We start from the raw sequence: 25,699 nt of genomic DNA, 5'->3' as shown, positions 1-25,699 counted from the left end.
AATTACCTGAGAATATCGTCCAACCTTCTGGCTTGGACCTTTGACGGATGACGGTACCATTATTTGAGACAGAGAACACAAGAAAAGAAGTAGATGGGTAGAGAAGGCAGAATATGAGCATCCTGAGATTTCATGACAAAGTCCAGTGGAAATATCCACTTGGGGGTTGGGTGAAAGGATCTTGGAGTTTGGAGGAGAGATGGAAGTTTGGGAGTTGCTGGAGTGTTCGTGATAACGGAAGCCACAGGAATGGGTGTGATTACCCAGGGAGAGCAAAAGAAGAACTGCCATCTGACTGATGAACTGGCAGACGAGAGGCCCATAGAGAAGACTCAGGTAAAACACCAGAAACACGGCGGGATGTTAATCAGACACGCAGGGCCTCCCCTCATACAACATACTCCTAAAAAATTAGAAGAAGGTGCTCTCTCCAATCCTATAAATGACAGCTTTTAGGCATGATTATGCAATGTTGGGTGGTCAAGGGTATCCAAGGTCACTGAAGGCAATCTCCTACCTATGCTTACATTCTCTTTTGGTCAGAGAATGTTATGCTAATTATAATCACTTTTGTGAGAGAAGAGTGACTTCCTCCTCCGTTCTATCAAGGTGCCCCCCTCCCATCTTCTAGCAACTCTGACCATTAAAAACATCTCACCTGGAAGACTGTTGACCAGTAAGCCACTACCAGTCCCCTCTCTGGAACTAGACCTTGAGGAGCTCTCTGATCCCCAGTACAGGCTCTGTATATATAAGTTCCCAAGCTTCCTGCATACAATAGCTATTGGTCCAGTGCCGGGGCTACCTTCTCTGGTTCTCTCAGACAGACAGGCCTCCAAGTTACTACTGAAAATCCAGCACCCACGGACAAGTGCATGAGGATGTTGAGAAATCTGAAGATGTCTTTCACCTGGCCTTGTCTCCCAGAAGTAGGTGGGTGGAACTCAGCAACAGAATAAGATCCAAAAAAAGGAAGAGAATTATACAGTAGACTGAAATAGAACAGCATCATACATACAGCTATGTATCTTCTCTCTATCATCCTCCTTCCACAAGAGACAAAATGATCTCTACCCTTAGGTGTGGTGAGTTAGTTGTTTTTAGTGATACCATATCAATCTGCTGGTTTTCAGAAAACAATCTTAGAAAAACATACTTTGTTCCCAGAATCTGGAAGTGACACTTGATGAGAGTTGATTTCCTTTCTTTTTTTAATTTTTTAAAATGTTTATTTTTGACAGAGACAGAGAGAGAGAGAGAGACAGAGAGAGAGAGAGAGAGAGGGAAAGAGCATGGGGGGGGGGGGGGCAGAGAGAGAGGGAGACACAGAATCCGAAACAGGCTCCAGGCTCTGAGCTGTCGGCACAGAGCCCGACGTGGGGCCCGAACTCACGGACCGCGAGATCATGACCTGAGCCGAAGTCAGACGCTCAACCGACGGAGCCACCCAGGCGCCCCGATGAGAGTCGATTTTCTGAGATAAAGAGCAAGTGAGATAAAGTCAAGGGACCCGTGGAACCACACCATGTAAGAATTGCATTTGTCTCAGTTTTCCTTCTTTCAAATAGCACCTCTGGAATCCTTATGCAGGTACAAAGTAAAGTACTCCCTGTTTGCAACACTCTGCCATTCTCTCTCCAAAAGTACTGCAACCAGCACCAAGGATGCGTCTACACTGAGTACCAGTGAAAAGAAGCGCTCATCAAACGAAAAGGTAGCTGAGGGGCAGTTAAAACCAGCACTGAAAGAGGTGCCGGAAGGCTTGGATACAAGTCAATGTTTTACCCCTTCCAGACATGTCATCCCAGATCAACCATTCAGCCGCCCAAACCTTTGGCTACCTCATCTTCAAAACGGGGGATAGCGGTACCTATCTCAGACGGGAACGTGTCTTGTGAACTTAAAACATTACATACCGAAGGTGTATTTGAACAGGAAGAAAAGGAACAGGGAGAATAGTGGAAAGAAAAAAGGAGGAGGGGAAGTGAGAACTGCACAGCGTTAGAAAAGGAAAGTTCCGGGGTGCCTGGGTGGCTCAGTCGGTTAAGCAGCCGACTTCGGCTCAGGTCATGATCTCACGGTCCGTGAGTTCAAGCCCCGCATCAGGCTCTGTGCTGACAGCTCAGAGCCTGGAGCCTGTTTCAGATCCTGTGTCTCCCTCTCTCTGACCCTCCCCTGTTCATGCTCTGTCTCCACCTGTCTCAAAAATAAAATAAAATAAAAAATTTGGGAAAAGGAAAGTTCCCTAGGTCATAAGATGATTCAGTATCGAGGATGGGGCGGGGCACAAGCTCCTTGGTTCCCATGGCTGCTCTCCCTCCCCAGCACTCTGCACAGCCCATGGTCACAAGCACAGACTGTGGACCCAGACTGCCTGGGTCTGAATCACAGTCATGCTACCTCCCAGCTGTGTGACCTTGGGCAGAATACTTCTGTGAAGCTCTATTTCCTCATCTGTAAAGTGGGGCTAGAGGTAGAAGCCATCGCCCAGGATTGTTATGAGGATCAAATGATTTAACTTGACCATTTAGCATTACTAGGTAATGTAGTTATTAATATATTCAGGATCACGTCAAACTGGTTTCTTCGTTCCATTCTGTAAGTGCTTTTATTTTTCAATGTTGTTCTTGGCTCCGGAACGAATTTCAACTGGATTCTGTTATGGAATTTCCCCCAACATCCTATTCATTTCTGCTCAACACCAAGGGTGAGGGGATTCTGCTTCCTGAACGTTCTCCCTTCGGAAGCCCTTCATCTCTAACAGCCACTTCCCTCTCCTTCTTAATAATAAAGATGATGATGGCGTAAATGCAGCTTGAGCTGAAGCTGTTACAGAATTAAAACTCTGCGTTGTCTATAGTAAGTGCAATACTATCTAAATTTCCCTTTTGCTGACAAGCATCCCAGGCTTGGGTGCCCCAGCGCCTTTTTGTAAATCAAAAGAATATTGAACTCATTATGTTGAAGTACAAGTTACCCTTCATCGGTCAATTTGTCTGGGTCAACTGTTCTCGCACATTTATTCTGGACATCTAAAAGATAGGACATCCAATGGTTCGTCTCTGATATTACGGCTGTCATTCATTTTGTTATCCTAAAATGATATTCTGAAATCAGGCCATTCAAATGCAATTATTAGGTACCAACGCACTATCTTCCATCAGTGCTGTGGAAGAAATCCAAAGCCAGTCCTCGGGGGCCAGTAGACTGGAACAATAGGGTCCATATCTACACGAGGGTGCAGGGGTTGCCAAGCACATTTACTTCCAAGTTCTCTCGTTCTCTCTCTCTCTTTTTAATGTTTATTTATTTTTGCATGTGAGAGAGAGAGACAGAGTGTGAGCAGGCAAGAGGCAGAGAGAGAGAGAGAGAGAATCCAAAGAAGGCTCCCGGCTCTGAGCTGTCAGCACAGAGCCCGATGCAGGGCTCAAACTCACAAACTGCAAGATCGTGACCTGAGCCGAAGTCGGACACTTAACCAACTGAGCCACCCGGGCCCCCCACTTCCACTTTCTCTCTTGAGCATCACATTCTACAGCTCTGTGGGGGGAGGTACAGATTTTAAGTTCCTCTTTAAGGAAAAGAAAATTGAGGCTCAGAGAGAATAGATCGTTATTCAAAGATCTAATGGAGAAAGAAAAAAGACTCAAATGCAAATCTTCTGTCGTAGATGGAGTTATCTACCCCATTCTCTTCCTTCATTTCTTCCTTTTTGTGTTCAATAACCACCCTCCAAAGAGCGCTCTCATGTTAAATAAACACCTGAGCACGTGATTTTCACACTGTGTCTTCACCCCCAAGTTCTCCCTTCACCCCACGTGACTAGAATCCAATACCCTCAGCCTCTCGGCCCCTTGACCTATTCCACTCCAATGATCTCCATTTCCTCCCTCTTCCAGCCCCTACTTCCTGCCATGGTTACTCCTAGAATGTGTCATCTCCCAAAGTCCCTTAACTCTGACATGTCATATCAAAAGATTCCATTCTCGGACTTGTCCGTCACAACACCCGCTCCCTACCTCTTTAAGACCTCCGGGCCCGTGACGATCTCCTTTCCCTCTACCCACGATCTAATGTCTTCACTTCTTTCTAGATCGACTTAATTCCAATGATCCATCTGTTTACTTTTCGCCAATACTGTCAACTGCTACACAATTACTCTTCCATCTTGTCTACTTGGCAAACCCCCACCCCATTTGAACCTCCGTCCACCATGCATGCTCTTACCTCAAAAGTTCAGTTCTTTTGGAGAACGATAGCCCAGCTGCACAGACTAGAGCCCTTATCAGTTGATGGTTATCAACATTATCAGAGCCCTCAATGCTTCCTGGTGATCTTTGTATATTTCCTTAATCAGATCCTTCTACCTTTCTACAGACCAATGACTTCAAAACACTCCAAACTCTTTTTGGCACTCCCCAAGTCCCCCTTCCTCAGCAATTGGTTTCACATTGGATTTCTACTTCACAAAGAGAACAGAGGCCGTGGGAAGTCCTTTCAAATCCTGAATAAAATCAATAGATTTGCACCCACACGCTCTCTTTCCTTTCTTTCTTCCTACTTCAGCTGAAAGCTGTCCCTCCTTTTACCTCCATGGATGCTTTACCTCCCTCCCTGCCTCTTCAGGAAACACTTCATCACAAATAACTCCACTCAGAACCTCCCTTTCTTAATGGTCTCCTCCCTTAGAAACCAAAGAACAACAAAAAGCTCTCTGCTCTCTTTCTTAGTTATGATTCTTAAAAAAAAAAAAAAAAAAAAAAAAGTCTACTTCCTTGTTTCTCACTTACTTCTCAACCACTGCAATCTGGCTCCTGTCCCCAACATTATATTTAAACATCTCTTGCCAAGGTCAAGATTTTAAGCACAAAAGGCTATTTTCAGTTCTCACTTGATGTTCTCTATCAGAAACCATGGCCCCTGATTACCCACATCTTCCTTCTTAAAACATTCATTTATTGTAGCTTCCGTGGTACCAGATGTCCCTGACTTCCCTCCTCCACCATCGGCCAGTCCTCAGCCACTCAGTGTTTATCTCTGCACATGCTAAGCAGGCTCCTCTGAGTGAACACATCCTTAGGGGACATCTAACAATCGCTATCGGTAACCTGATGATTCCGAATACCATATATTTTTTTATCGAAGGGCCAGAGCCATTTATACAACTGCTTGCTAAGTCTCCATTTGGATGTCATGGCTAGTTTCAATTTACCAGTTGCAAAGCTGACTCGTCATCTTCAATCACACACAACCCCAGAGTCTCTTTGCCTTACAGGGTTGCTTATCTTGATGGAAAGCACCACCACCCACACAACTGACCCTATGAAAAATGCTCCCCGTCTCTTTTTCCTGTTTGACCCAGATCCAGTGATTCGCCACTTCAGGTGTGATCTTGCCAAGTCCTTTGCAACCTTCGAATTCCAATACTGATACTTCCATCACCTTAACATACCTCAAGTTATGATTTCATTTGAATGACATTTCTTGAAATAAGGGACTCATAGAGGTGGAGAACAAATCAGTGAGTGTCAGGGGTTAACGATGGCAGGGGAGGAGGGAGAGGTGTGATAATAAAGGGATAGCGCACGAGATCTTCGTGGTGATGGCGTTTTGATGGTGGCGATGGTTACATGAATCTACACGTGTGATAAAATGACGCAGAATGATATCCATCCATTGTACCACTATCAATCTCTTGGTTTTGATATATTATATTATATTATATTATATTATATTATATTATATTATATTATAGTTATATTAGATGTAACCATTGGGGGAAACTGGGGAAAAAGTACATGAGACCCCCTTTTACTGTTTTTGCAACTTCTTGCCCGTTTCAAAATAAAAATTAAAAAATACATGTATCTCAAATCCCCATTGATGCTACTTTAGTCCAAGACACCTTCCTCTCTTACCTGGGTCACTGCCATAGCCTTCCTGTTCCCTGTTATACATTTTGCACCCTTTCCCAACTTTCCCCCATCAGTCTACTCTCCCCATTTTAGCAGCAGTCACCTTCCAGTGGTGACAATGTGACATGCTCTCCATCTGGGCAAAATCCTCTAAAGAGCTCCCCATTGTCCTTAGGACATGATTCCTGAATTGTGTGCTGAGATGCTACAGAGAAAACTCATGGGGACACAGGGGATGTTATAAATGTTCGAGAGAAGGGAGGGGTATTTGCCCTTTATTGGGCATCTGCAAAATTACTAACCTGAAATAGTATACAGTTTCAACATTAAAACATATGTTGTATAAACATATACAAACCTTTCTTTCATATGGTCTATCTTCATTAAGGTGGATTTTTAGCAGTTGATACAACTACAAAGTACCGCAGAAAAATTAATGAGGAATAGGAAATGAGGAGGGCAGTATCCGTTTGCAAAGCATATGTAGGAAAAGCTGTGGTTATTATTTTCTTTTTAATGTTTGTTTATTTTTGAGACAGAGCATGAGCGGGGGAGGGTCAGAGAGAGAGGGAGACACAGAATCTGAAACAGGCTCCAGGCTCTGAGCTGTCAGCACAGAGCCCGATGCGGGGCTCGAACTCACGGACCGCGAGATCATGACCTGAGCCGAAGTCGGACGCTCAACCAACGGAGCCACCCAGGCGCCCCGAAGCTGTGGTTATTTAAGAATAAAATTAGGAGTGCCTGGGTGGCTCCATCGGTTGAGCGTCTGACTTCGGCTCAGGTCATGATCTCGCAGTCTGTGAGTTCGAGCCCCGCATCGGGCTCTGTGCTGACAGCTCAGAGCCTGGAGCCTGCTTCCAGTTCTTTGTCTCCCTTTCTCTCTGCCCCTCTCCCACTCATGCTCTGTCTCTTTCTCTCAAAAATAAACGTCAAAAAATTTTTTTTTAAAAAAGAATAAAATTAAAATACGGCTTTTTCTTTAGATTTGCACACATCATTTTTCAAATGGCCACTAAACTTTTGGGGACATAAATATTTTATTAAGTTGTTTGAATGTAACTACTCAATAAACAGAATTAGTATTTCCCTGGTTCCTACAGGAACCATAACAAAATCACTCAGAACATCCTGAAATGAGAAAGTGTGGAAGGCACCATGTTAGGATAAAGTTCAATGTCTTTTATGTAACATACATAGGGCTCCATGACCTAGTCCCCAGCTCACTTCTCTGGTGTGCATGCTAACATTTTCTCTGCCTGTCACTCACAGTGCCTTACTGCAGACCCCAGGATAAGTCTGTCCCTTTCTGGACACGACCTCAACACACACACACACACACACACACACACACACTACCTTCTTATGTCTAACTCTACTGTCCAGATCTCAAGTTAAAACAAGAATAAAAATCCTCTTTTTGAAATCCTTCCTTAATCTTGCAAGACCACCGGAAGTGCCCCTTCTTCGCAACACCACTCAATATTCTTCTTCTTCCCCAGCACCCCTAGAGGAGGGAGCAATGTGACTCCTTACTGTCTATCTCTCACCAGCTCCCCTACGGTGCTCCTCGGGGTGTGGATTAGTACTGCTTCGTTGGCATCAGACGCTCCTACAGTTCTTGCACAACACAGAGACTCAGCCAATATAGGTTGAATTAATGCACAGGTGAGCAATTCCTTCCCAAATAGTACAATCCCAAACCATTCGGTGGTGCAGAGACCCATATCATTTGTATTCCATTCCTTCCTGCCCACACAAGCCACACCTCCCCTCACAAATGGGATGTAAGACTGGATGTCACGCTAGAGTCACAGACAGGATGTCACAAGTGCTCAGGGATGGAGGCTGCACCTTGCTGACCTTCTCTGGATAACACGCAGGCAATTTGAAAAGAAGTAGAGTTACCCCCACCACACAACCACACCCCGTTCTGAAATGCGGCTGGTGGCCGGAAGGTGCCTGGGCGAAAAGCCATCCCTCGGGGATCAACGTCTCCTGAGCATGACACATCAAAGAAACCCGGTGGACACCGTGCAGCGGGCACTGGAAGATGAGATATCGCAGACTGCGCCCCATCACCTGGGCTGATTAATAAATTAGACGTTTGCAAATCATGGGATGTGTGCTGTTTACATGAATCAACGCCTGCTGCTAGCTTAAGGGTACCTTGTCAGTATGTAGCTTCTGGATCCCTGCCGCACGTGCTTCAGGGCATCAGAAATCTTCCTCTTTCTGTTCCTTTTTATCTGCTTCCTAACAAGTGTCCTCTTGGTCTAAGAATGGAGCCAGTGTTGTCATCCTAGGACACCTCTTCCACGCAGACCTCAGACCCCTCCTGCTGTCGGAGGTCTCCTGCAAACCTTCTCGGAGTCCCTGTTGCTGAATTTCCAGGGAATGGTGCTTCGGATATTTATTTTAACTACCTGTCCTCAAGCACTTGTTCTGTGCTAAATGTGATCCTTTGTTATCTTCTCAAATCTTTACAATTATGGAATGTCTCCCCATGTTACAGATAGACAAGTTGAGGTCAGAAAGTTTCGGCAACACACCCCGGATCTCATAGGTGGGAAATGACAGAGCCAGGATTCAAACCAAAATCGGCTTGAATCTAAAGATTTCCTTCCCGTCGCTCAAGTATAGCGACTGGTTTAAGTTCACATAGGCTTAGAGACTGACTTGGGGCTGGAAGTTTCCACCGAGGTTTGCAGAGACAAGCCAGGTACAGATAAAGGCTGGGCTGCAAAGCCTTCCTCCAAGCCAGTCTGGGAATCCACCGCTAATGAGACTCAGTAATTCTTATGCCCAGAAGGAAGGCCTTGAGAGATAAAGAAACGGCCTGGAGGCAGAAGCCTGGGTATTCTGATTCCTTTCATAAGGGATACAAAAGTATCCAGCAGCTGTTGAATTGTACATAAAAAAATGCATCCTGCCAAAGGGTGCCAAGAATGGAATTGGGGCAGGTAAGTCTGGTTGTAGCCCGGGAAGAGGACTGCCTGACGGGTAGGTCCGGAGGAACTCTCCTGGTGGCACTGAGTCGTACTTGGGAGTTAATGAACTCCATCTTTACTGCCTCCGTCTTGGCTCGGGCGCTCCCTTCCTCTCCCTTGAATTATTGCCACAGCTTCCGAACCCTTCTCTCTTACTCTCTTCCACTCAGTCGGCACGCTGCAGCCAGCGCGGTATTTCTAAATGCATTATCAGACCACGTCCATCCCATGTTCCAAACACTTCATCATTCTGTTGCCCACATCAGGAAAGGCACAGGTTCTAACCTGAGCCCATGGCAAACTCTGAGAATCAAACCCGGCACAACTGTCCTCTGAGCCCCAACTGACCACAGTATAGACTCAAAGTCAGTGTCTTTCAGACTGTAAGGCCCACTCCACCGGTGGAGGTTGAAATCACTTTAGTTGGTAGGTAGCAACATTAAAAAAAAAAAATAGGGCCGCCTGGGTGGCTCAGTGAGTTGAGCGTCCGACTTCAGCTCAGGTCATGATCTCACGGCTCATGAGTTCAAGCCCTGCATCAGGCTCTGTGCTGACAGCTCAGAGCCCGGAGCCTGCTTCAGAGTCTGTGTCTCCCCTCTCTCTGCCCCTCCCCTGCTCATGCTCTGTCTCTCTCTGTCCCTCAAAAATAAATAGACGTTAAAAAGAATTGAAAAAAATAAATGAATCAGAAAGGAATAGGCAGAATGGAAAAGAACAGTAAATATCAAAATATATCACATGTACTAAGGTTAAGTATTTTTTTCATGAATTTTCATTTCAATCATACATCTTTAGCTCTGTCTGTACTGCGTCTATATCTGTTTATTGAGTGTCAATATGAAAAGAAAATGAAGATGAGTCAGGGTTAAGAAATGTAAAACCAACAGAAAGAAAAAGCATTGCTCTAAATAGGTGTCTAGTAATATTCTGACAATTAGCTAGAGTTTGGTTGAAATCAATTTGCCATTCCAAATCTCTTTCACTGTTGCCTCCAAGCTGCTGTTCAGCCTTATGCCCTAAGTCACTGCAACACACACACACACACACACACACACACACACCTATAGATCTAGGCTTTCTCCTACCTCTTATCTTTGCAGACTCTCCTCCATCTGCCTGGGCTGCTTTTCTTTTGACAGCCTTCTCACAAATTCCTAATCGTCCTTGAACACTGAGTTCAATGCCCGTTCCTCTAGGATGCCTTCTTAGACTTGTCTTTTCAGCCCACACTTCCCCACCGTCACAACCCCAATGCTAGGGGAAGCCCCCCCCACCCCCAAACACAGCACCAAGGGCATTGCTCACCCAGGGAACTTAACACATGCACTGTGCTCATTTGTCTTTCAGTCAATTTTCCCCAAGATATAATGAATTCCTTGAGGGCAGGGATCAAAGTTTCCCCTTCTTAACCCCAAGGGAACAGTGCAGCGCCCCCCGCTGGTAGGAGTTTGGAGATCAGTAAACATGTTTCAAAGGAAGGACAAAGCTGCTGGGTGCTCCAGATCATGGATCCAGTTCCTGCTTCCTTGGCCAAGGTTTGGAGCATGGAGTCTGAAGTTGCAAGGCCTTGTCTCTCCTCCCTTCCAAATTCCCCAAGTCCTAACAGTGGACATGTTTGGTGTCGGCAGCTCCATGTGAGGCAGGTGTACAAGCCTGTCCATTTTCGGTCATTGCTTCTCACTAAAGCTGGGTCATTGCTTGGCCAAGATCGAAGCAAACTCAAGTTTGCAGCTCACGAAGTCAGCTCAGTAATGACAAGGCAGCAAAAAGGTAAAGGATAGCAAAGGTAGCAATTTGGTAGCAATAAAGCTATCATTCTTGGAAGTGGAAGATCAATTTTAAATAATCAACACAAAAGATTATCTTTGAATCGACTCCAAGTGGCCAGGGGGGTGTTTGCTGTGTATCCTTCCCCAACCCTCTCTATTCAGGGAGAAGTTGATCAGAAATTTGGATTAAATGAGGGACAATGTAGGGGGAGGGTATAGGGTAATGGTTCTCACCAGTGACACCACTCTTTAAGTGGCTATAGTTGATAACTATCAACAGGGGACACTGTCCCACTCTCATCTTCTTCCATACCTACTGGGCATGCTCTTAAAGGGATAAAAAGTGTCTGTTAACCCACTTGGTCCAAACTGGTTTTTAATAACTCAGGCCATGTATATCTGAACCTAGCAACAGAGCGTAAACATCTTACTTCCTAAGGAATTCTGTAGTCAGAGGAGAAACCCACGAGATCTCCCAGGCCTTCTGGAAGAATGGAGATTGTTTTTTGTTTGTTTGTTTGTTTCTGGAGGAGAAAACTGGTTTCCCTTAAATACTGCCTCTCTGCAGCAGGAAGCAAAAATTGATTCACCTTCCTAAATGCATTAACTTGCACTCTGGTCTGAGGCCATGTCTTGAAACATGCAAAATCACTTCCCCTTTGGTCCTGCAGCCAGACTCTTTGGGAACGTGGCCATTACACTGATGTCTATATTGCAAGCATTCCAACTCAAACTCATGAAGACCAAATTCTAAGACTATTTATTCCAATATCCTTCTCACCAGCCCTTTTCCTTTTGTTCCAAAAATACTTGCTCCAGAGCAGAATGTCTCTACCTCAACACTACTGACATTACGTGTCAGATCATTCTTTGCTGCAGAGAGCTATTTGTACATTATCAGATGTTTAGCAGTGTCCCTGATCCCTGACCTCTAAATGCTGGCAGCACCCATTTGCATAACCAACTGTGGCAACCAAAAATGTCCCCAGACATTTCCAAATGTCCCTTTAGAGAGCAAAACCACCCCCGACTGGCAATCACTGTCCCACTTCCTTGGCCAAGTGCTAGCTCTCCAAGTTAAAGAGGTGTCCCTTTAAGAGCTATGACACAGGTGGGTGTCTTAGCCTGGGTGGCTAAGCATCAGACTTAGACTCAGGTCACGATCTCGCAGTTTGGTTTGCGAGTTTGAGCCCCACCCTGGGCTCTCTGCTGTCAGCACAGAGCCCACTTCAGGTCCTCAGTCTCTGTCTCTCTCTCTTGCCCCACCCCAGCTCATGCTCTCTTTCTGTCTCAAAAAAATAAATAAACATTAAAAAAAAAAAAAGAGCTTTGACACAGGCTGGTGTCCAAAAGGGGAAGACTCAAAGCCAGGTAGAACCAGCAACTCCTTAAACCTGCTGTTAGAATTCTAATACCTCTGAGAATAAGAGCTTGCAAGGTCAAAGAGATTTGATCAAATTTGGGAAGCAATGGTTAACAACGGTTAAACACACAGGCTCTGGAATCTGCTTACCTGTGACATAGTCTACTCTCCCAGAAATTAGCTCTCTTTCCTTGGAGAAGTTATGTAAACAGAGATGATGACAATACCTAGTGCACAGAATGACCGGAAGGATCAATCAGTCGGAATAATTTATACTCAGTGTGTTCATACTGGACCCTTGGTAAGCTTTCAATGCTAACAATGAACTTGCCATCATTGTTATCATTTATTTGACTGTGGGATCTTTTTTGTTGCCGTTCCAAAAAACACCTTTTAACATCGCATTGAGCTGGAGTTCTATATAATCTACTTTAAGAAATGCTGATTTAGACTCAATTTCCCTATGCTAATAGAAATCTAACACTGGCACCATGGGATACTAAGATCCTGTCTGGAATCCAGAGGCTGCTGGTTTCCTTTCAAGTTCAGCCACAAGCATCCTGAGTGGTGCAGTGGCAGACCTCTCCCTCGCTACTGCTTGTCTGTAAGCTCCTAGAAGGCAGGGACCACTCTACCTTGTACTTTATTGGTTCCCCAGTGCACAGCATCTGGCATACCTAGGTACCCAACAGATACTCTTGAATGATTTCTGGATAAGGACCGCATCTCATTCATCTGAGGGAGACCGTCCACCTAGCCCCAGCCCCATTCATTCAGCCAAGTAGCTTTACCGCAAAACCTACTATAGATATTTTTGTGAAATACGTCAGGGAACCATTAGGATATCAGATTAGAACTGAGATTCATGCAAGTCTGAAATAACTATGCAAGACAGGCAATCAGACTTGGTTTCCCAGGATTCGATTTACATTCAACTTTTAGGTACTTATTTTGGGCTCAAAGGAAGGTGCACCATAAGCCACAAATCACTTGCTCAGCAACCTGCAGGGAAAACCACTCAATCTGAAAACACCTCTTGCGGCATAGTGCCTGCCATTGTCAGTATCTCCCCTCCGCCCTGACTCTCCAGAACCAAGTGTACAAAGGGTTCTATAATTTTTCTATTAAGTACGCCCCCGAAATAATTGCTACATTTTCCCATTACTGATGATTGCAAAGTCAGGGAAAAAAATAAACAGAAAATAAAATCCAAAAAGGCAGGAAACATCTTTGGACCAAACGGAGCTTGTTCAGACCAGACTGACTTCTAAATCGTCTCGAGAACAAAATAAATAATTTTAGCAATGCAGTCGGCCCTCTGAGGTAAAGGGGTCAAGTCGAATTTATACAGGTCCTGCAAAATTTCAAGCCCTACATGTTTTTTTTTTTAACGTTTATTTATTTTTTTTTAATTTTTTTTTCAACGTTTTTTATTTATTTTTGGGACAGAGAGAGACAGAGCATGAACGGGGGAGGGGCAGAGAGAGAGAGGGAGACACAGAATCGGAAACAGGCTCCAGGCTCCGAGCCATCGGCCCAGAGCCTGACGCGGGGCTCGAACTCACGGACCGCGAGATCGTGACCTGGCTGAAGTCGGACGCTTAACCGACTGCGCCACCCAGGTGCCCCCGTTTATTTATTTTTGAGACAGAGAGAGACAGAGCATGAACAGGGGAGGGGCAGAGAGAGAGGGAGACACAGAATCTGAAACAGGTTCCAGGCTCTGAGCTGTCAGCACAGAGCCCGACGTGGGGCTCGAACTCACGGACTATGAGATCATGACGTGAGCCGAAGTGGGACGCTTAACCGACCGAGCCACCCAGGCGCCCCAAGCTCTACATGTTTGATATCAAAGTTATTTCTTACCACAAGCACACAAGGCATTTAATATTAGCTCCATCTTACAAATGAGAAAACTGAGCCTCAAAGAGGTTGCAATTTGCCCACTGGCAAAAGGAGTTTCTCAGTATTTGATGGTGAACCAGGTAACTAAAAACCAGAGAGAGTCATGACAGCATAAGGTAAGGGCTCTTGTGGGGTCTCAGAGGCCCGCTTCTGATTCCCAGCTGTGCCACTTTCCAGATGTGTGACCCTGGACAATTTGCTTACCCTCTTGGTGCCTTAGTATTCTCATTCATAATATGGACAATAATAGTATTTCCCTCCCAGAAGGGCTGTGAGTATTTAATGACTAATATATGTATGGGCTTAGCAGAAAGTGAAAATCAATGATTTCTTTTTAGAATGATGACTTAGAGCCTTAATGAAAAAAAAAAAAAACATTTGTAGCTAGAAGAACATTTAAATTTCATAAAGCACTCCTATACAAACTTTACCTCATTTGACCTACTAGGTAGGCCAGACATCATTATCCCTTTCTACAGAGGAGAAAATTGAGGATCTGAGCCGTTCCTTACCCATTCCTGTCCATGGAACGATAACTGTTTGTTTATTGACTTGTATGTTTCTTCTACCTTCCACCCTCAACTCCAAGTCTGGTGGAGGAGGGGTCGGGCACTACAGGTTGTGCACAGGCGTGTGTGTTTGTGAGGGTGTATGCCTCACTGTTTTCTCTTGGTCATTTCGGGATCACTAAATCGTAGCACAGCTCATGGCATTATGACCAGAGCTAAATTTTACAGCAACCGATGTATGAATGAGTGAATACGCATGAATGCCTCGGCCCAGGACGAGAAAGCTAGAAAGTGGCTCAAAAATAAACAAAGTCTCCAGACTCCAAGTCCACTCTTCTCCACTACCCCAGGCTAAATCCTCAGGGGACATTATTTCATGGAATCATGGAATTTCAGAAAAGGCAAGGACCTTGAAGATCACCTTCGCTAACAGTCTCGTTTTACAGATGAAGAAACAAGCTCCAAAAGGTCCATTATTTGGCCAAAAGCACGCACGAAGGAGGCAGGAGAGGTGGGCCAGCACCCAGGTTCCCTGACTTCAAGTTCAACGACACTGGCAGGTTCAGGCAGGAAATGGCCCAGCCTTCCCTCCATGTGTCAGCTGAGACTTACACATGACAGAGCGTGTGCCTCATGCACCCAAACCACTGCCTGTACACATATTATTGCTTGGCTTGTGACACAACGTGAGAGAAGACTTCTGCTGGGATTTAATGGGAAAGGTTCCCATCCTTGCCATTGGCACAGACTCCCCACCATGATTCTATGGGCTGAAACCAGCCTCTGTGTGCATATGCATGAGGAAAGAAAGGGAAGAAATGGCCTTACCCCACTTAAGTGCAGAGAGCAGACCTCCTCTCAGACTTTTTTTTCTTTCTGAAGCTCCCAGATCATCCTGGGGCCCGCCATGGGTTCAGGGTGGGGTGAACTGGCCAAAGCTTGAAGACTAGACACCTCAATAAAGCTGGCTCTCCAGCATAAGACAATATGGCGCATTCCTGGAGAAAGCCTTTCTTTCATGATGCAAATGTCCATTGTCTAATACGCTATGTTCACATTAGCACATAAGAAGGCACATTGGAAATCACCGGTTTCGTGTTTCCACAAAGCAGCACTCAATGAGGACAAAGTGTCAATTGACTATTATCCTGATGAGCATGTCCTAGCTGGCTTTGGCTCTGGTCTGAACCTGGCCTGGATGGGCACCATGTCTCTGGGTACTTATTTGCATGTGGGTACACGTGCAGATTATGATAGGAGCCCCACCTAATCTTTGCATGTAAGAAACTGGTTCCAGATCAAGGTTTACAGTATTAATGATCTCCCAGTTACACCTACTCTGCTCTTTTTTCCTTTGTAGCACTTATTGTGTGTGTGTGTGTGTGTGTGTGTGTGTGTGTGTGTGTTTAATCAATGTCAGTCTCTCCTATGAGAGCAGGGACCATGTTCATTGTACTCATCATTAGATCATCTGCACCAAACACAGTGCTGGGCCTGTTGCTGGTACTTAATAATTATTTGAAGATTAAATAGAGGAAGGAAGGAATAACTAGATGACCAGGGGCCTGACTTCTGGGTTGAACTCCATCATTTAATTAACCATGTGACCTTGGTTAAATCTTATACTTAATTTTAGAACTAGAAAGCATGGTAGAAATCAGCCTGTTGGATGACCACACACTTTGCTTTAGCAGTGGGATCCAACGGAAAAGATACGTAAAATCAGACCGTGAAAACAGCAGAGTCAGACCTTCTCTTGTGTAAGCACTGTGCACAGCTGGGGGGGGGGGATCCTGCCTGAGCACCCCCCCCCCCCCACACACACACACACATTTGCCTATCTTCCCACACTAAAGTGGCTTTTTTGACTTCTTTAATCGATCCTCAAGATTTCCAAGAGCACAGGTTGAAAACTACTGATGTATTTCAAGGCTACCATTTGACAGATGAAGAAAGCAGGATCCAGGAGAGGAGGGAGCCTGACTAATGTCACAAGACCAATGCCCAGAAAGCTAGAGTTAGTATCCAGATGTCTTGACCCCCAACCTCACTAGCAACCTTTCACTTCTTAGCATCTCAAAAACCAACCCCAAAGGTTCACAGAGCGGTTGGGAGGAAAAATGTTTGCAAGACTCCCTTCAGAACTCTGACACACTCGACATTGGGGCACCGGGCTTGGGGGAGGGGCAGCCGTGCAGCACAGTGGCTGGAAGGAGGGCTTTGGGGTCAGGCAGGTCTGTGTTTGGACCCCAGCTCCTGTTCCTTACCACAAGGAATGTGTCCATGGGTCCCACCGAGTGGGTCAATGCACTCCGCCTCCCCAAGTCCTGGCCTTCCTACCTATAAAAGGCCAAGGCACTGCTCACCTGACAGAGGATGCTGTGAGAATTGAATGGCCTCTTTTCATGGCACATCCTAAGTGCTCAGTTAAAGGCTGCCACTGTCGAACGTTTGTGTCTATGGTTCTACTCAGGGTATCCGCGGAAGTCTAGGTTATTTCAACAGCAATCGCAACCATATGTTAATCATCTAACATGCAGGATAGCTCCCGTCTAAAACTCAAGCATAGCCCTCCTACTGTATCATTACTACTCATCTTCAAGCCAACACAGCCCCAGTGTCTAGCACCGGGCCAGGCACACAGCAGTCGCTAAGAAACATTCCTAAATAATGAACGGATGCCTTTAGTTCTGCCGTATTCATTGGCGTGGTTATGGATTTATAATCAGACTTTGTTTCCACCCCAGACTCCGTCATTTCTCAGCTACTTCACTCTATTCAAGTCAGTCACCTTCTGATCTTTAAAAAGGAAATTTGAACCCCAGTCATCCAACTTGAAGGTGGCTTCGGGAGGCTCAAGTGGGAGCAAAAGCCACATGTGAAACCAAGGAGTTATCGTCTGACAAAACACAAAGAGCATAACATTCCTATCTCTCCGCTACTTGCTCGGTTCCCCTCAATCCTTTATCTCCAGCCTCCATCTTTCCGAGCACCAGGAATTTCAGATGCCGGTGCATTCTGCTGAGTAATCAGGGAAGCACCCATGTTTGGTTTATGCGTGTTCACAGATAGCAATGGCTGCATTCTGCCAGAAATTATGTTAAGGATCCAACTCTGAAATTAGGCAGACAACTATTGTTCTTGGGTAGTTTAGGAATAGGTGTCCCCAGGAGTGGGCTTCTGAATCAATAATTACATTTCTATCTATTTATTTATTTTTTATTTAAGAGAGAGAGAGACTGAGAGAGAAGGATACGGGCAATCCAAAGCAGGCTCCGCGCTGACAGCAGAAAGCCCGACGCAGGGCTCGAACTCGCAAACTGTGAGATCACGACCTGAGCCCAAGTCGGCAGCTCGACCAACTAAGCCACCCGGGCACCCCAATAATTACGTTTTTAAAATTCTGGTATTCTTCTCTTTTTAAAGAGGAAATACCCCTAATTTTTCATCCTTGTGTTCCTTCCCCCTTTTCTTGCCCACCCCATGTCCACGCTCCTTTGTGTCTTGCTTTCCATCAGGCTCAGAGCACCTCTCCCCAGTAACTCTCTGATTGCTTAGCACCCTTCAAGGCTCATCTGTGAACTCTTTCATAGATGGAACCGCTGCAGAACCTCAGCCACTAGTGGGCCAACTTCCAAAGTAGGGTTTGAATATTCAGCATAAGCCACAGGCAGGTACAGCTGGTAGAGGCTGGATGAATCTCACATCCCTAATCCATAATGCCCCCAAATGTGCAAGGGAGACATGTCTATTTTCATACCAAATACAAAAAAAAGACTTACGCCCTGAATGCAAGCCTTCCCTGATAGAGTCAGCATCCTTTTCCTCCACCATGTTCCCCAGCTCTCCTGTTCTCACTGGCCCAGGAGGGTCAGGGTGTGCCCTTTCTTCCTTGACCTTGAGACAAAGATTATACCTCTAGAGAGCTTTTGGCATTTTCCAACTCATTTAAGTACACAACACGTATTGTGCACTTTTGACACACCGTAGCAAAAAAAAAAAAAAAAAAAAAAAAAATCACTCAAGGGATTGGATCCAAAAATGAATTGCATGGAAGTCCTGCCTTCCAAGAGTTTCTAGTAAGGGAAGAAAGAAACACAAAAAGGCACTCTCTAATTTCAGACGGTTTAAAACGAAAGAGATGTAAGTGTAGAGAGCTGTGGAAGAATCAAAGAGAGGGTGAAAGCCCGGAATGGGGACAATCTCAGATGGTTTCAAAGAGAAAAAAAACTTGGGGCTAAGTCCTTTTTGGATGAATGGCATTCTAAAAAGTCAAGAGCCACTTCAGACCTGCTCAAGTAAACATTGTCCGTGGACAGTCCCTACTTGTTTCCAGATGTGTGAGTATGTTTGGGAAGGATACGGGCACATCAGTGGCATTTGCAAACAACACTACTTATAGCTGAATTTGATTAAAAATTCTGTGACCACGGATACCGATAAAACGGGGTTTGAACCCCAATCCCAGCACTTACTGACTGTGTGACTTTAGGCAAATACTTTCACCTAGCTGAGGATCAGTTACTTCATGCATACAGTGGAGAGAACAAATGGAATCTACCTCCGACGGCGATTACGAAACCTTAGATGAGATGGCTTGTACAAAGTAAAGCACCACGCTTGGCACACAGTAAGCACTCAATAAATGTTAGCTATTTGCTCTTCTCCTTGTCATTGTCAATCTCTCGTGCAAAGTACAAAAACAAGGTGAAAAGACAAGTAACAACCCGCTGAAGGCTCACGATCCCTTGGCCCAGATGGTCCTCCACGCGGCAAGGCCCTACCAACACCGGACGCCAAAAAGCACTCGGTGAATGAAAGGCGCGGGAGGCAGGGACCAGCTGCACCCGGATCTTACCTGTATATTTTATATCTGGTTGTAAATCCTTGACGGTGTCTTTCCACAAAGGATAGGTAGCTCCTGGAGTGGTGGAAAGGCCCCCTGTCTGAAATAAGCCAATCAAATTCCTTGGAGACATGTTGGTCTGTCCCAGCTGGTTCCTGGTGGGAGGGCTGCACTGAGATACGGCCCCATAAAAACAGGAAGTAGAGGAGCTCAACAAACCTCCAGTTCATGCTTTTCTGCCGGCCTTTTTCCTCTCATTCTTGCTCCATTCTGCGGAGTCCTGAGGAGAAAGAGTAAAAAAAAAAAAAGAGAGAGAGAGAGAGAGAAAGAGAAAGAAAATAAAAGGAAGAGAAAGACACAGGAAAAGAAAAAAAATGTGGTTAAAACATCTTCATAACATCGTAACAGTAAAGTGTATCAAGGTTTACAAAACCCAGTATGTTTCTGGTTAAGAGCACGGCACCTGGGGAGACCTGGGCTCGCGTTCCTGCTTCGCTGTTCACATATCGTGTGAACACGGACAAATGCTTAGCCTCTTAGGGATGCAGCCGCCTCAAGGGCAAAACAGAGGATGGGCTTCGATGCCTACACCGTGGCACTCGGCACGTCATAGGAATGCAAGGCGTACGTGTTCAAAGGACGAGTGAAACGGACGAAGGCAGAACCAGAGTCTCATACAGCCAGTGAGGGATGTGGCAGTACAACTCAGGCGTCTGTCCCACCCAGTAGCTCCACAGACAACCTGCCTCTTGTGATCGAGACTCCACAAACGGGAGCTCTTTTCTCCCCTCATCTCACGCAGACGCGTACGCGAGTACACGCTTGGCTTCTGCGTCATCGGAGGAATGCCCAAAGTCTGAGGATGGCCTGTGACCATGACTCTGGGGGCTGGACACCTTGCAGGTGAAGGTTCACGGAGCTCCTGAAGGTCCAGTTCCACACCGCTCAGTGGAATGTCTCCTTGACCCCAAGGACACGTGGCCAGCGGTTTCACTGTTGATGATTCTGAGCCTAAACTCCCTGAGGTTCAGATGGGAAAATAAAGGCGAAGAGATTAGGTGGGGTTTTGCCCACCTCCCTTTTTTTTTTGGGGGGGGGAGTGTTGATAACAGCATAGTGGTGCCATGTTGGAGAAAAATTTAAGACTAAGGGAGAGCTGAAGCAGAGGCCCTTCATGGGGAGAAGAGAAGAGAGACCACAGGCCATGCTTAGCTTTTTGACGCTCGTCTTTACCATCATTTTCTAATTATCAGCGTAGCACAGTGCTTGTGCCCCCAACCCCACTTATTCTAGAAGAGCTTATCTCGCTCATTATTTGAAAGGCAGATTTGAACCCAGGTTCCATCAGTTACAATCAGCATCATTTCAGGCAAGTCATTTCATATCTCTGTGTCTTCCTTCCCCTGTCGGCAAAATGTGGTTAACAGTAGCCCCTAGCGAGAGAACCGAGTGACATAACTTCTGTAAAGTGTCCCAGCCAGGGCTTGCCATTTAGTAAGTGCTCAATAAATGGCATCAATGATGAGAAGGATAGTGACAATGATGAATGTTGACACTGATCGTGTCCACATCTTCCCTGGTGGTGGGGGGGGGGGGTGTCTTGTGCATACTGTCTCCACTGCCCGGCCAAGTCCTATTTATTTTTCAGTAGCCAGCTGAGGTCGGGTCCTCAGGGATCATTTCCCGTCTTTCGTTCTCTCTAAAAGTGTTTGTTCCTTCCTCACGGTTCTCGCTGCTCACTCTGTGAAACTGTATATATCAGTCCTTAGTTATCTTTTCTTATATTTATTCGTTCCTGGGTCAGCTTTGCTCTTCGTAACTGGCCAGAACCTTTAAAAGACGGTCTCTACACAGGGCGAGCTGTGTGACGCAGGACAATCACCTCCCTTCTCCGGAGCTCAGATTTTTAGGCCTACCATTTAAAAATGGCCAAGACACGGGGGGCTCCTGGGTGGCTCGGTCGGTTGAGTGTCCGACTCTTGCTTTCGGCTCAGGTCACGATCTCACAGTCGTGAGTGAGCCCCGCGTTGGGCTCTGTGCTGAGAACGGAGCCTGCCTGGAATTCTCCCTCTCCCTCTCCCTCCGCCCCTCCCCCCACCCCGAAAAAATTAAAAACGGTGAAGACATAAACATGTTGTCAGGTGTAACGCCATGCGTAAACATGAAGAGATGGGATATCTTCGTCGTCTACGCTTCCGGCTGAAAATGGGAAGAAAGTAAAGCTAAGAAAGAGAAAGTAAAAAAAAAAACAGACAAGAGATGTGAATTTCCTACCCAGGCGGCCACGGCCCTCTGGCGCCCAACTGCACCCTGTTATTACGAGAAGCTGCAAAAATCTGCTCGGCGCTGCAAGCCCCAGCTGTCGGGGGCAAAGGACAGAGGCACGGGAGCAGAGCCGGGGACCGCCAGAACCCGTGGCCTCAAGTGCAGTTCAGAGCCTCGAACAACGCAGTGCGTGTCGAGGGCAGAACCGGGGCAGCTCCAGCGGCCAAAACCGTCCACCCGAGCGCAAGCAGGGGGCGGAGGCGGTTGTTCGGCACGGCCGGCAGGGGGCGCTGCAATACACCGAAATCGCATTCAGCCCTTCTCCAGGGCTTCCGCTGGGAGTGGGTGCGGGGTGAGGGCCCATGACAGAGTGTTTGGCTGCCAGCCGTTTGCAAGGAAACAGGATGCAGGGGGCTGCAGCTTTCAAAAGAGGAAGAGCCTATCCGTGGAACCGCAGAGCTCGTGTGTGTGTGTGTGTGTGTGTGTGTGTGTGTGTGTGTAAGAGGGTGAGCTCTTAGCCCATAGCCCTAGAATTAGCTGACAGCTGACCCATCTAATCCAGTGTTTCCCAAATGGCAGCCATGTTATCCCCAAAGGACATCTTTTTTTTTTTTTAACAAATATTATTTTTTTTTAATTTGTTTATTTTGAGAAGGAGAGAAAGCATGAGGAGGGAGGGGCAGAGAAAGAGGGCGAGAGAGAGAACCCCGAGCAGGCTCCACACTGTCACTGCAGAGCCCCATGCAGGGCTCGAACTCACAAACCATGGGATCATGACCCGAGTCGAAGTTGAATGCTCAACCGACTGAGCCACCCAGGTGCCCCTCCAAGGGACATCTTGAGTGTCACGAAAGAAGGGGGTGCCACCGGCATCTAATGGGCAGGGTCAGGGATGCCGCTAAACATCCTGTAATGTACAGAACATCCCCACAGCAAAGAACACTGGACCCAAATGTCAACTGGGCAAAAGTTAAACCCTGGCTGACTCAACTTTCCACAGGACCACGACCCAGCTCCTGTCTTCCAGCTCCTGGGGGTCATTCTGTCGTACTGTCTGGGCAGGGCAGCACGTGCATGTGGCTGTGTTTGAGCCTTCTCTGTCATTGGGACAGTAAATGTCACTGAGACAATTTACATCCCAGCAAGTGGAGATGAGTGCTTCGTGGAAGAAGTCTGGACACATCTCTGTTGACTCAGAAAATCACAATAATCCACAGAACACTAAAACTGGAAATGAAAGTTTCTAAAGGTGCGTGTTAAGAGAAGTGGATGTTTTGCTGGGCAAGAGTAAGGACTAGTAGGTGTGAAACAGACATGTCATATCATGAAGATGCTAGGACTCATGGGAACAGACCCCAGATAGTACCAACTGTACTAGAGAATACTGCCCAACAACTGCCCAAGAGAATAGTAGGGTCTGTGACTGATATTTATTGAGCGTCTACTGTATACTTGGGTCTAAAGCAGTCTGTACCCTTGGTGGCAGCGAATGTACCCAGTACAGGCTAGAGGTTAATAAAGGTTTCTTCATGAGATCTGTACAACTGCCCATTTAACAGATGATAACCTTGCGACTTGGAGACATTGGATGACTCGTAAGTTCACAACGTCTGAGTGTTAGATTCAAGATCCCAAGCCATGTATATCCTTGTATAAAGTCTGTATAGTTTCCATGAAATCCCCCAGCCTTACCACACATCAGCTGAAATTAGGTCCTACCCTCTAGGGATTCAACATATGAAGGGAGGTGGTATCATACCCATGCAAGAGGAATTTTAATATAAAATAGGCTGTCATGAAAACTACAACAACCAAAAAATATTCGGTGGAGAAATAGATGTACAGACATTGTTTCCAACATAGCGATTTGGAAGGATCCTACAGAACAGGCGGTATTTGAGCAGGTCCTTAAATAGCATGTAAGGTTTCGGGGTTTTGTTTTGTTTTAAGTTTATTTATTTATTGAGAGAGAGAGAGGGGTGGGGGGACAGAGGACCTGAAGCAGGCTCTGTGCCAACAGCAGAGAGCCCAATGTGAGGCTTGAACTCATGAACCAGGAGATCATGACCTGAGCTGAAGTCGGAAGCTTCATCGACTGGGCCACTCGGGGGCCCCACACGTAAGGTTTTATTAAGCAGAGACATTGTGTGTGTGAGTGTGTGAGTGCACGTGTGTGTGCGTGGATGTGGGTGTGGGTGTGTCTGTCTGTCTGTCTCTCTCTCCCTCTCCCCCCTGCCCTCACCAAGAAAGAACTGCGTATCCCAATTCCGTGCTATACGTATACTAAGAGCAAAGAACTATAGATGTTCAAGAATTCGTTCACTCATCCATTAACATATTTAGCTGGAAATCAAATGAAAGGAGCAGAGCAGCAGCGAGGGCCCTCAGGGGACGTATTCTCCGCTGGGCTGGGACGAGTGAACACAGAGGCAGAACCTCTATGTGCGATGGTGAGCAGGCCTCTAAAGAAAATCAAAGCAGATAAAGGGGACTGGGAGCGAGGCTGTTCCCCGAAACACGTGGTGTTCAGGAAAAGCTCCTCCGGGAAAGCAGTTTTTGAGCGGACACCTGACGGAAGGGAAGGGGTGGGTGGTGCAGATGCCTCAGAGAAAAAGAAATGTCCATGGAAGGGAGGAGCGAGGGAGTAGTCAGAGGCCAACCCGTCGTTCAGTCTCCTGCAGTTTAGCTGCAGGAGGAAACGCGTATTAATTGAGCATTTACTATGTCCTAGAAACCACAGAGCCGCTTTCCACACGTGACCTCGTGGCAATACAGTAACAACTTATGGTCTCCACGTTACACACGGAGGGCGGGGAACCTGAGGTTTGGGAAAGTTAGGGAGGTGGCTCAGCACCACAAAGCTGGCAAAGGGCACAGCTGGAACTGTAGGCCTCGCCGTCCGATTTGGGAGCCACTGACCGCACGTGGCTGGGAAGCATTTGAAATCCAGATCACTAGCCCAAATCGAGATGTGCTGTTAGTATGAAATACACATCCGCCGGATTTCAAGACCCAGCAGGAATAAAAAAATGTGGTACGATATCTCACTAATATTTATATTGGTTACATGTTGAAATATTACTATTTTGGCCAGACTGGGTTATTGAAATGTATTCTTTAAATTTCTTTCACCTGTTTCTTCTTCATCGTTTGAGTGTGGCTGCCAAAACTTTAATTTCTTTTAACGTTTATTCCTTTTTGAGAGACAAAGTGAGACAGAGCATGAGCAGGAGAGGGGCAGAGAGAGAGGGAGACACAGAATCCGAAGCAGGTTCCAGCCTCCGGGCTGTCAGCACAGAGACCGACGCGGGGCTCAGACTCCTGAACCACGAACTCCGGACCTGAGCCGAAGTCGGACGCCTAACTGACTGAGCCACCCAGGGGCCCCTGGCTGCTAAAACTTTAAAACTACACACACGGATGGTGTTGGACTTTTATTGGATGGTGCGGGGCTAAAATGAGCCTTTTCAGCTCTACGACGCTGCCCAGGAGGGTCATTCGTCAATCCCCCTGTTTTTGTCAACATCTGGAGAATCCACTTGACTCTCTGTCCTACCACCGGCTGAGCCACTGTGCACCTGCCTCCCCTGCCAAAATCACTAAAGAAACAGACAATAAATACAGTACAAGTCCAATCCTCATTTACCAGAGATAGCCCTGGATATCTACTACCATGCTTTGGAGGACTGCTGTGTTTTCCAATATTCATGAAGGGAGCTTCCGGCCACTGGGGTTTAGAGCCTGTGAAAGAGAGGCTGGTTCTATTCCGAGCACTGCCCTTGACCTCCTGTGACCTTGCGTGAGTCACAGGCCCGCTCCCGCCGGGTGGCCCGGTGGATGTAGGGCAGCTGATGCGGGCTGTGGCCTGGAGAGCACGTGGGCCCTTGGCTGAACTGTGCTATATATAAGCCTGCAGTGTTATTAAGGGAACCGGGTTCATCCCACACAGAGCACACTCTCTAATCGTTGCCAGCGTGAATTATTTACATCCGAAGAGCACAGGCAGGACAAAGAGACAGACAAGGGTCTCCCAGGAGACCTTGGAGGGTCACCAAGCTCCTCCTCCAGAGCCCTCCGCTTGGACTGCTGGGCCACGCCCGCATTCTGGGCCAGAGAGGAGAAGGGGGCAACCCCAAC

At 46.5% G+C, this 25,699-nt stretch overlaps 1 protein-coding gene across 3 annotated transcripts in view; it reads right to left on the bottom strand.

The window, feature by feature from the left end:
• BRINP1 (BMP/retinoic acid inducible neural specific 1) overlaps window positions 1–25,699 on the bottom strand; it is a 174,834-nt gene that overhangs the window by 106,478 nt on the left and 42,657 nt on the right. The window contains exons 1-2 of one of the 3 annotated variants that reach the window (XM_058694358.1): window positions 21,572–21,725; window positions 19,310–19,577 (exon numbers count right to left, since the gene is read on the bottom strand). The exons of 1 other annotated variant lie outside the window; for it this stretch is intronic. In XM_058694358.1, coding sequence (XP_058550341.1) covers window positions 19,310–19,527 — 218 coding nt within the window. In that variant the 5' untranslated portion in view covers window positions 19,528–19,577; window positions 21,572–21,725. Of the gene's footprint in view, window positions 1–19,309; window positions 19,578–21,571; window positions 21,726–25,699 lie in introns of those variants that run through there. One more of the 3 variants, XM_058694357.1, reaches the window with a different exon arrangement.

Source organism: Neofelis nebulosa, chromosome 12 (assembly GCF_028018385.1).
Source record: "Neofelis nebulosa isolate mNeoNeb1 chromosome 12, mNeoNeb1.pri, whole genome shotgun sequence".
Taxonomy (NCBI): Eukaryota; Metazoa; Chordata; class Mammalia; order Carnivora; family Felidae; genus Neofelis; species Neofelis nebulosa.
This window is presented reverse-complemented; position numbering and strand designations above follow the sequence as displayed.